Source organism: Galeopterus variegatus, unplaced genomic scaffold, assembly GCF_000696425.1.
Source record: "Galeopterus variegatus unplaced genomic scaffold, G_variegatus-3.0.2 Scaffold6679, whole genome shotgun sequence".
In the NCBI taxonomy this organism is placed as follows: domain Eukaryota; kingdom Metazoa; phylum Chordata; class Mammalia; order Dermoptera; family Cynocephalidae; genus Galeopterus; species Galeopterus variegatus.
The window spans coordinates 1810-13895 of NW_007732790.1; the positions used below are offsets into that span (position 1 = coordinate 1810).

General features: G+C 35.1%; 1 protein-coding gene across 1 annotated transcript in view; it reads right to left on the minus strand.

Moving 5' to 3' along the window:
• Positions 1–535: 535 nt before the first annotated feature.
• The window catches only part of LOC103606548 (vacuolar protein sorting-associated protein 13A-like), a gene marked incomplete at its 3' end in the record, with an annotated part of 35530 nt that continues 23979 nt past the window's right edge, over positions 536–12086 (minus strand). Inside the window, exons 6-11 of the mRNA XM_008591129.1 lie at positions 7738–7847; positions 7001–7060; positions 1468–1527; positions 1174–1254; positions 743–797; positions 536–634 (exon numbers count right to left, since the gene is read on the minus strand). Coding sequence (XP_008589351.1) covers positions 536–634; positions 743–797; positions 1174–1254; positions 1468–1527; positions 7001–7060; positions 7738–7847 — 465 coding nt within the window. The remainder of the gene's footprint in view (positions 635–742; positions 798–1173; positions 1255–1467; positions 1528–7000; positions 7061–7737; positions 7848–12086) is intronic.

Consider the following 12086-nt stretch of genomic DNA (forward strand, 5'->3'; position numbering starts at 1 on the left):
AGCCAAGAAAAGAAATACTTTCAGGAATGATTTTCCATAATTAATGACAACAGGCATTCAAATTCAAAAACTAAGTTATCCATCACCAATAAAAATTTACTGAGTGCTCTACGGGTAGAAGAAACTGCACTCCAGTATGTATATGAGGATATTTCAAAAAGATTGGGGAAAAATGAAATTACAAGATATTAAAAATCTTTTCATGAACTTTTTGAAGACCCCTTGTATTTTAGTAACTCATTCATTTACATGCTTATAAAATTTGGAAAACAGAAAAAAGTATAATAAAGAAAATTTTAGCTGTACATTTTTAAAAGAGTAAGATCACACTACTGGCTGTGGCAGCTAGCCTTATTAAACTGTATTTGCTACTTCAAAATGTCTTTATAAACATTATCATTAATTATTATTTAATATCCTTAGAGATTTATCATAATTTATTAACATCCTCTTCTACAGGATATTTTTCCCTACAGTTTTGAAATACAGACCAAAGCTCTCAATTAATAAAGTATATCATGCATTGATGACATACCTAAGCAAAAATCTTCCAAAATATTTATTGAAAAAAATCCACGAATAAGTGGATCTGCGCAATTCAAACCCATGTTGCTTGAGGGTTTGCTTATATTAACTATATAATAGAAAATTTAACATGAAATATCAGTGACATCAACAATGTTGATTTAAAATTTGTACTCACTACTTTAATTATAATTTTTATTTTATGAAATGTACTTACCAAAATCATAACCTTCTGGAACATTTTCATTGACAATGCCTTTCCTCAAACTGTCCTATTAAAAGACAAATTGCTTTTATTTATATTCATACCAATATACCTCTATCCTATAAAATCCTTTTATCTGCAGAGAAAAATGTTTAAAACCAATTTTTTAAAAAAATGACTCAAACTTAGAAGGACTTACTTATGGCAAAATATGAAAGTGGTTAAGCAAAATATCCTTAAACTACTATTATAAAAAAATGCTTGAGGAACTGTTAAGATGTGTGTGTATGTGTGTATGCATGTTTGTGTACAAGCACATCCATATTCACCTTTTTCTGTAAATTCTGCTAATGAATTTTGCCTATGACAATGAATTAAATCTTATGCAAAATATGATAATACCAACAAATATATATACACACATATCAAAAAAATTTACTTACCAATGATTCACCATAATCATTAAGATAAAACATCTGAGACTTCACATTCCAATAGGCAAAAAGGTTATCCAATCGAACTAACTGAAAAAAAATCAAGTTCATTATCTCATTTTCTCTGAAGGATTTTTAATATATGCTCTTCTCAGAAGTCTCAAATAATTAGTAAACCATATCACAGTTAAGCAAATAAACACAATTCACATAAATCTTTATCTGTAGATTATTATTTGCCTTTCTAAATGCCTCTTTCATCAAGTCCACAGGTTGACAAATATAGTATTTCTTTTATTTTACCTTACGAACTAGTTTCTCAGTTTCATCATGTAAACATGGAACCCAGTATTGATCAGTTGTCTGAAAGGAAAAAAGAAGAGTAGTTAAAAAGGTCATCACATTTAAAAATGGCAAAGTAATAAATCATTACCTATCATCCTAGACCACTTTTCCAGAAAATAACTATGAAAACATAGCATTCAGTCAAAGAATATTAGCTGATCACAAGGAAGCCTCTGCTTTCAAGCAACTCATTACTGGTCAAAAAAAAAAAAAAATAGTTACAAAAGAGGCAAATAACTCTAGTATTCTTCTTTGCTGGAGCTAGAGTAGCCCCCTAAAGACCAAGCTGCTAAGATACCCCTTTCCCCTGGGAGTGGAGTCAGCACTGTGCTGCTTTTTGCCCTTCAGGGCCCAAGCAACAGCTGTGCCCTGCCATTCTGGAGTCCCTGCTGCTGCTGCACTTGGCCCAACAGAAGCTGGGACATTGCCAAGTCCCATAATCTAAAGTCACCACTGTATGGTGCCTTACCTCCTCCAGGGTCTAGAGTCATCACTACATAGTGCCACACCTCAATGAGTAAATACTGAGCCCTAATACTCTGGTTCTCAAGTTTTAGCTGTACCCTGCTCCTCAGGCCCAAGCCTCCAAACCACCCCTTTTGCCCAGGGTCAGGCCAGTGCTGTGCCCTGCCCCCAAGGATCAGAATCATAGCTGCAACCAAGTCTACTGGGCTTGAGTTTCCAGGGGGTTCCTCACAGTCACATATCCTGGTCCTGTGGGCAATCTACATCCAACCCTGCAACAGAAAGTGAACCTCCACCCCAAGACCTAGATGCCATATTAGGTTCACAAGACCCTGAACCTAAGATCCAGGCTCCAGAGCCATTCAGAGCACCTGCACCTGGAACCCAGAGCCAATGATGCTGCTTATAGGTCACATCAGACCCAACACCAAGAATGATCCCCTTGGTGAAGTATCCCCACTGTGGGGAAAACAAAAGTAGGAATATCTCAAAAGCCCTTGCCACTGATGACCTTAATACGTCAATACTGCCACAAACTTCTACATCCTTGGTCACTTAGGCACCCAGTTATCAGTGATGCTGATTACAGGTGAAGAAGCTGCTCAGAGACTATACCACGGTATCGATATGAAACTAGAATCAACATACCCTTCCCAACCAATACACTAAGATCCATCTGCAGGGGAAAGACTTTGAAAGTCACTCTGTAAAGCTTGGAAGAGGTGATTCTATCACCAGATGGACAGACAATAACACGGGGACACAAGAAACATGAAAAAGCAAGGACACATGACAATGCCAAAGGGACACAATAGCATTCTAGTGACAGATCCCAAAGAAAAAGAAATATACAAACTGCTGGAAAAAAAATTCAAAACAACAATCTTAAGAAAACTCAAGAAGATACAAGAAAATCCTGAAACACAATTCAACAAAACCTGTAAAATCATGATACAAACAAGAAATTTAACAGAGACAAATGTCATTAAAAAAAAAAAAAAACCAAACAGAAGTCCTACAGATAAAGAAATCAATGAATAAAATAAAAAATACAATACAAAGGTCAACAGCAGACTACAGCAACATACAAAAACCAGCAGTGTTTCTATACACCAACAATGAACAAGAAATAAAGAAAGCAATCCTGTTTACAACAGCTTTCAAATAAAACATTTAAAAATTAATTTAACAAAGGAGTTGAAAAGTATCTATCTTGAATACTATAAAACACTGACGAAAGAAATTAAAAAGGATACAAAAAAATGGGAAAACATCCCATGTTCATGTATTGGAAGAATATGGTGAAAATGACCATATTAGTCCATTTCTGTTGTATATATAACAAAATACTTGGAACTGGGTACTTTGTAAGAAAACAAAATTTATTGCTTACAGTTTTGGAGCCTGGGAAATCCAAAGCCCAGGGAACGTATCTGGTGAGGATCTTCTTTGGTGGTAGCTTTACAGCAATGCAGGGGTCTCACATGGCAGAAAATGGCAGAACAGAGAGAGAGACACTCTCTCATGCTCTCCTTTTAAAGCCCTCAGAACCATGCCATAACCACCATTATTAATCCACTCATTAGGGCATGGTCATCAGAATCTAATCAACTATTCAAGGCCCCACCTTTCAATTACCATAATAGGATTTCCCATCCTCAACAGTTATAATGGGACTGAGCTTTAACAACTTTGGGGGGCATTCAAGCTACTGCAATGACCATACTACCACAAGTGATTTATGGATTCAATGGAATCCCTACCAAAATACAAATGACATTTAAATAAAAAAATTAAAAAAAAGAACTCCTAAAATGTATATGGAACAACAAAGACTCCAAATAGCCAAAGAAATCCTAAAGCAAAAAGAACAAAGCAGGAGGCACCACATTACCTGACTTCAAAATATACTACAAACTGTAGTAACCAAAACAGCATGGTACTGATAGAAACAGACACATAGCCCAACTGAACAAAACAGAAACCCAGAAATAAATCCGTGTATATACAGCCAATATTTTTCAACAAAGGTACCAACAACACACAATGGGGAAAAAACAGCCTCTTCAATAAATGTTGCTGGGAAAACTGGTTATCCATATTCAGAATAAAACTAGACCCCTGCTATGGATTGAATTGTCTCCCCCAAGGGTTCATGTATTAAATCCCACTGTAACAGTGTTGAGGGTGTGAAATCCTATTAAGGTCATTGAAAGGTGGGGCTTTTAAGAGGTTATTAGATTGTGAGGACAATGCCCTAGTAAATGGATTGATCCATTCATGCAGTAATAAATTGATGGTTTAATGGTGGTAATGAGCATGACTCTGATGGCTTTATAAGGAAAGCAAGTGAGCAGGTTAGCTCTCTCTCGCTCAAGCCATTCTACATATGATAACATGCATCACTGTAGAGGCACTACCACCAAGGCCCTCATCACACGAGCCCTCTGGATTGTGGATTTTTCAGCCTGCCAACTGTAAGAAATAAATTCTATTTCTTTATAATTCAACCAGTTTCAGGTATTCCATATAAGCAACAGAAACAGACTAACACAACCCCAATCACTCAACATGCATAAAAATAAACTCAAAATAAATTAACGACTTAAACATAAGACTTGAAACTATAAAGCTATTAGAAGAAAACATGGAAATGCTTCAGGACATTGGTCTGGGCAAAAATTTTATGGAAAAGACTTCTAAAGCACAGGCAACAAAAGCAAAAATAGACAAGACTACATCAAACTAATAAAGCACAGAAAAGGAAACAAAGAGAAAACCTGCAGAATGGGAGAAAATATTTGCAATCCCTATGCATCCAACAAGGGATTAATATCCCGAATATACAAAGAACTCAAAAACTCAACAGCAAAATAACAAATAATCCAATTAATAAATGGGCAACTGAGCTGAATATACTTCCTCAAAAGAAGACATATGAATGGTCAACAGATACATGAAAAAATATTCAACAACACTAATCATCAGGGAAATGCAAATCAAAACCTCAATGAAATACCATCCCACTCCAGTTAGAATGGCCATTACCAAAAAACCCAGAAAATAACAAATGCTGGAGAGGATGTGGAGAAAGAGGAACTCATACACTCTTGGTAGGAACATCAATTAGTTCAGCCATTATGGAAAACAGTATGAAGTCCCTCAAAAAACTAACACTAGAACTACCATGTGACCCAGCAATGCCACTACTGGGTATATATCAAAAAGAAAGGAAATCAGTATATCAAAGAGATATTTGCACTCCCATGTTTATTGCAGCACTATTCACAATAGCCAAGATATGAAACTGACCCAAGTGTACATCAACAGATGAATGGATGAAGAAATAAAAAGGGTATATATACACAACGGAATACTATTCAGCCATAAAAATTAATGAAATCCTGTCATTTGCAGCAACATGATTGGACTCCGAGGACATCATGTTAGGTGAAATAAGTCGGGGACAGAAAAAGAAATACTGCATGTTCTCAATCATATGTGTAAGCTGCAGAAAATTGATCACACAGAAGTACAGACAGGGAGGGGGGATAGTAAGAGGTTGGGTAACCAATACAAAATTACAGCTAGATTGGAGGAATAAGAGCAAGTGTTCTAGAGTACTACAGAGTGACTATAATTAACAATTTATTATATTCTTTCAATGTGCTAGAAGAGAGGATTTTGAATGTTCCCAACACAAAGAAATTAGAAACGTTTAAGGTAATGAAAAAAGAAAAAACATCAGTGCAAGATTTCAGAGGAGAAGGAAGGGAGAGATGAATGGGTAGAGCACAGAAGATTTTTAGGGCAGTGAAACTATTTTGCATGATACTGTAATGGTAAATATATTACATTAGGAATTTGGCAAAACCCACAGAACTGCAAAACACAAAGAGGAAATCCTAATGTAAAACTGAGTAGTAATAATACATCAACATTGGTTCATAATTGTAACAATGTACCGCACTAATGCAAGATGGTTAATAACAGGAGAAACTGAGAGGGGGATGTGAACTGTCTGTACTTTCTGTTCACTTTTTCTGTAAACCTAAATTGCTTTAAAGATAAACTCTATTACAAAAACAGAAAAAGAAATCATACACAAAATCCAATGATATAACAAATAAAAAGCATTTAATGAAATACTATACAGTGGTTAAATGAATTGGCAGCACAGATAAATGTCAAAAACACCGTGAAGGGAAAAAGAAAATTTATAGAAGAATCACACAAAATATTTCTGTTAAGTTTTTTGTTGTTGTTGTTTTTTTAAACATGGCCGGTAAGGGGATCTTAACCCTTGACTTGGTGTTGTCAGCACCACGCTCTCCCAAGTGAGCTACGGGCTGGCCCTAAACTTTTAAAACTCTACATTTTTTAATGTATATATTACATAAAAGTTAAAAAACTTAGGTTGTTTATCTCTGGGGGAGGAAAGATGAGAGTAGATAACAAAGGAGATTTAAACTTCATCCATAAAAGTTTATTCCTACAAAAATATTTAAGACTTAAAGCAAATGACAAATTCAACAACCACTCATTCTAAATGCAAACAAATGTTTTGTGATTCTCTATGTATTTCTATATTTTTAAAATTTCTCCATTTCAAAAATTAGGAAGAAATTATGCCACAATATTAATGATGATGATAAGGAAATGGATGATTTGTTTCTTTATGCTTTTCAAGATTTATCAAAGTTTCAAAAACGAACATTTATTCCGTAATTATTTTTTAAGTACTCATTGAAAATTTATAAATGGATTTTTTTAAATAAGCAAAAGTATCTAACATCACAATTACAATAACAGGCCCTCATATTTTAAACTAAATTTGATTTTTAGCTATTTTTTGAAATGTGAATCTACCTACCTTCAATTGCAATCCAATCTATGCTCTTTCTGCACCAATTCTATATAGACACTATTTCTGATGCTGGCATACACAAAAAGTAATCAGTACTTTGACTTACTATAACATACTACACAAATGAATATGGTTAAGTTTCCTTTTTAAACAAAGTACCTGCATGCTGAGATTTTGAAGGGAAATACCAAATGAAAGCGGATTGTCTCGATTTGTGATCTAAAGAAGAAAGAAAGTAAATTTCACTCATATTTTTAGTAGTTGGACAAAATTCATTTTATAGCAAAAGTTCACTTTCTGGGAAGTATCCTATTTCAAACATTCAAAAACATTTTACTATTTTCCAGAACAACTTTTATTCCTATACTTTTCCTAAAACAAATTAGAATACTAAATAATATATTAGTATTGTACAATAATGCTATATCTGCATAACGTTTTTCAGTTTACAATAGAAAAATTTTTTTAACAGACTGACACAATAGTAATATAAAGCAAATAACTATGTGTTTACAAGAGAACAAATGACCTATTTTAAAAGCAAGCAATTAGTTAAGTCCAGCTCTACTGATTCATAGCCTAGTGCTCTTTTCAGGAGGTAAATATGTAGCATATTTTTGAACTATTTTAAAAATACATAACTGCTAAACCCATCACTCTGAAGGCATTTTCCTTCATAATGTGATATTTAAATGTTTTAGAAAAGTGTAACCAAGCACTCTCCAGTAAGGACTGCAAATTACAACTACAATTATAGATAAGAAAGATATTGTCTTGTTTTGTATCCCTCTACCTCCTGCATTTAAACAGGTGCAGCACTACAGAGTAGGTGTAGATAAACAGTAAAATAACTTACATATGAACACACACACAAAATCACCTATTAAAATACTTACGTCATCTTCATAACGAATATGGATGTTGGAAATTTTCACTTGAAGATTTTTTATGATCTGAGTAACTAATTTTTCTGCAAATGTGTCTTGTTTCTCCTGCCGAAGATGTTCTACAATTGCAAATATTCCTTTTGATAACTTGAATGAAAAATATATTCTATAAATATCCAAATATTGAGGTAACATTTATGTTGCCTTGTTAAAGAAAAAATATGTATTTATAAATAGAACACTAATAGCCTGCTTTCCAAAGGGCTTTCGAAGGCAAGTGAATGTACAAAAGCTACTTTTTTTGTTCAATGAGACTAAAGCCAACCATGAAGAATTTACTGGCATTAAATTTTATAATTTATCTGTTAACTATTCATGAGTATATAAAGATACAGAAAACAATGAAGATTATTAGATAATTATAATAGGCTTAAATCAGAAAAGCCGGTAACAGCAGCAAAGCAGAAATCTCCTTTAAAATTAGTAGATACCATCGTAAATCCTCTGTGCTTAGATGTATAAAATAGTTGAATATGCTCCTCCTCCTGGTGAATACAAAATAGGAAATGATAAGATCCTCTCCCTCTTTCCTTTCAAACAAGGATAAAGGAGTTCATCATCTGCTTCATTTTCAGAAAATAGTATTAACTATCTCCAGTTTTAATATTTTCCAGGAGAATACACAGAATAAAGAACAGAGGTTCCTAATTTTTTTTGAAATATGCCTTTGATAACCACTAGCTACCATCCCTTTTCCCTTTTAAAAATGGCAGTGAAAGCTATCTCCTTTCACATTTCCAGTCCTGTATATAAATAATATACATATTACCTGTCTTTTCCTCTAATCACCTGCTCCTCCCTAATTCATATGGCCCAGGAGGCCTTAAAGAAAAGTTGATGAAGATTTTAATCATATGTACCTCAAATACATAACAGTTTAGTGAATATATTTGATTATAAAATGTCTATGGAATTAGGTAAAGCAGCAAGTAGAATACAAGCTCTCTGAAGACATGTGACCATATTTTAACCTTTGAATCTCACCACTACCTAATAAAGTCCTCTACTCTCACAAATTCATTCAGTTCAATTGAATGATAAATCTTTCTTTCCCTTCCCACTAGCTTCCTCCTAACTTCCTCATGCAGTTCAGATTCCATGATACATAATTTCACCAATATCTTAAACTCCACTCCTTTGCTCTTTCTTCCCATTTTCCACTGTCAATAAAGTCCAAACGCTGAATAAAACCAACTATCCACTTTACATAAAAACATGCCTATGCCTATGTCTTGCCAGGTGAGTAATGAAGGAGAAAAATCACAAGACAGACTGGAAATACTGTAAACTAGTCATCACCAACTTCAACCAACCAGCAACAATACTACATTTCTCTGGTCAACATGTCCATACTCCTCAGAAAAACTCTTTTAAAACTTGTTCTGACTCTCCTCAAAACTCCAACAACCATCTCCCTGCTCTTTATTCATAACAGATGACCTTGCCTCCAACTTTGGAAAAAAGAGAAGCTACAGGAAGGTAACTTCTTCTGTGTCATAGTCGCTCAATCAAAACAGCAATTTTTAAGATGACCAATGACCTACATGTCATGAATAAAATGATGATCTCTTAATCCTCATCTTACTTGATATCTTATCAGGATCTGATACCTTCTTTGCTTCTTAAAACAGCCCTTTTCCCATGGAGCCATAAACTCCAAATTTCCTCCCACTTTATCTGGCCACTCCGCTTTGATCTTCTTTGTCTGTTTTCCTCCTCTATAGAATCAGTAAATGTTGGATTTCCTTAAGACTCAGTCCTAGGACTGCTTCTCTTCTCATTTTATAGTGCTGCTACAGAGAACTCATCTACACCTTTATAGCCTGAACTATCACCCTAATGGTGATAACTCTCAAATGTATATTAAACAAAGTAGGAAGTGAGACAAAGAGTGAAAAAAACTTGGCATATTCAGTAAATCACAAATAGTCCAGTATGGCTAGAGCAAAGAATAGAGGAGATAAGAAAGGTTTGGGGACAGTTATGAGGCTAAAAAGGTAGGCAGGATTCAAATCATGAGAGCTTTAATGTATCTTGCCAAAGAGTTTAAACTTCAACCTGATTAATAATGAGGTATCACTTATGATTAAACATTTGTACACTAGTCCTCCCTTAACCACAGAAGATACGTTGCAAGATCCCCAGTGTATGACTGAAACCATGGATAGGACCAAATCCTATACGTACTATGCTTTTTTCCTATACATACATACCTATGATAGAGTTTAATTTATACATTAGGAACAGTAAGAGATTAACAATAATAAAATAGAACAATTATAACAATACACTGTAATAAAAGTTACATGACTGTTGTAGTGGATTGAATTATGTACCCCCAAAACTCCCTGAAGTTGAATTGTGTCCCCCAAGTTTTATGTATTAGAAACTTAGCTCCCACTGTGACTGTTAAGAGGGTGGGAAATCCTATTACAGTAATTGAAAGGTGGAGCCTTGAAGAGGTGATTGGATTGTAGGACCATGTAGTAGCGAATGGATTAAAAATGGTGGTCAGAGGCATGGTTCTAAGGGCTTTAAAAGAAGAGGAGAGTCTGTCTTTTGTTTACAGTAATTGAAAGGTGGAGCCTTGAAGAGGTGATTGGATTGTAGGACCATGTAGTAGCAAATGGATTAAAAATGGTGGTCAGAGGCATGGTTCTAAGGGCTTTAAAAGAAGAGGAGAGTCTGTCTTTTGTTCTCTCTGCTCTCTCTGCTTCCACCATCTTGCAATGTGAGACCCCTGGGTCACTGTCACCACCACCAGATGGACTTTGGACTTCCCAGCCTCAGAAACTGTAAGCAATAAATTTCATTTTCTTCATAAATTACCCAGTTCCATGTATTTTGTTATAAACAACAAAAACCAAATAATACAACTGTGGTCTGTCTCCCTCTCCTTCGCACAATCTCTCATTGTTCTTTACACAACTATTTTCAAACTGATGTTGCCCACAGGGAACTTAAACCAAGGAAAACAAAATATTGGATAAGAGGGGACTACTGTATTTCAGATCTAAATATAAACAGGAGGGACTTCTGATTAAACACGGTGAATTGCATGCATCTCTATTCCTCAGTAAAACCTCATGAAGACAAAAGTAAAGGGAAACAAATGGATAAATACCCAAGGCAAAAGAAAGAAAATAGGAAAAAGAACAGACAAAAAAGCAACAAAAATTTAGAAGCTGGAAAGCAGATAGCCTTAGCCAACTTAGCAGAGAACAAACTCAGTCCTATAGTGGACTATGGTCCTATGCCCATAGTGGAGATACCAACTGCCATGAGCTAAATGTTTGTCCTCTCCAAAGCTCATTGGAACTTAATCCCCAATATGTTATTTGAAAGGTGGGGCCTTTAAAAGGTGATTGGATCATGAGGACTATGCCCTCGTGAATGGATTTTAACCTATTCATGGGTTAATGGGTTAATGGGTTATCAGGGAGTTGACTGGTGGCCTTATAAGGAGAGCAAGTGAGCAAGTAAAAATGCTCTTGCCATTCTCGCCATGTGATAACCTGCATTGCCTAGGGACTCTGCAAAGAGTTCCCACCAAGACAAAGGCCCTCACCATATATGTGTGCACTGGACCTTGGACATCCTAACCTCCAAAGGTGTAAAATAAATGTTGTTTTCTTATAAATTACCCAATTTCAGATATCCTGTTATAAGCAACAGAAAACAGACTAACACACAATGAAATACAAGATGAGTTTAAAAAATAAATAAATAAAGGAAACCTGAAAAGATTCAGGAACTGGAGCTCCCATAAAACAAAAGTGCAAACACAGAGTATGGTGGAGGGAGGACAGGGAGATAATACAAGAATTGGTTTAAAGTCTGTATAATAAGCAGTAAAACTTCTAGGTTCCTTCCCTCTCCTGCCCAATAGCCAAGCAATTATCCCTTTCCCACCCTAATGAGAATACAAGTCTATTAGGAAGAAAATGGACTTAATAGGTTCCAGACTCTCATACCAGTGCAGGGAGGAACAAGGAGAGCCCCATACCAAGACAGGGAGGTTAAGGGAAAGTCTATATAATATTCACAGCCACGGCCACTTACTATTGCCAAGCAATAACTAAGTTGCACTAGAAAATATATGTAATCAGAGCATACTATTTGGCTCAGAAATAAACATTTATATATAGCCATGATAATATAAACAATGAATACTGATTTAACCACAAATGTGACATAACTATATTGGGCATATGGAAGAATATGGTCCATCTTCATAGTCCATCATAAAAGGAAGCATGAGTGTGTGTGTATGTGGGGGGGGGGGGGGTTAAAAAAAA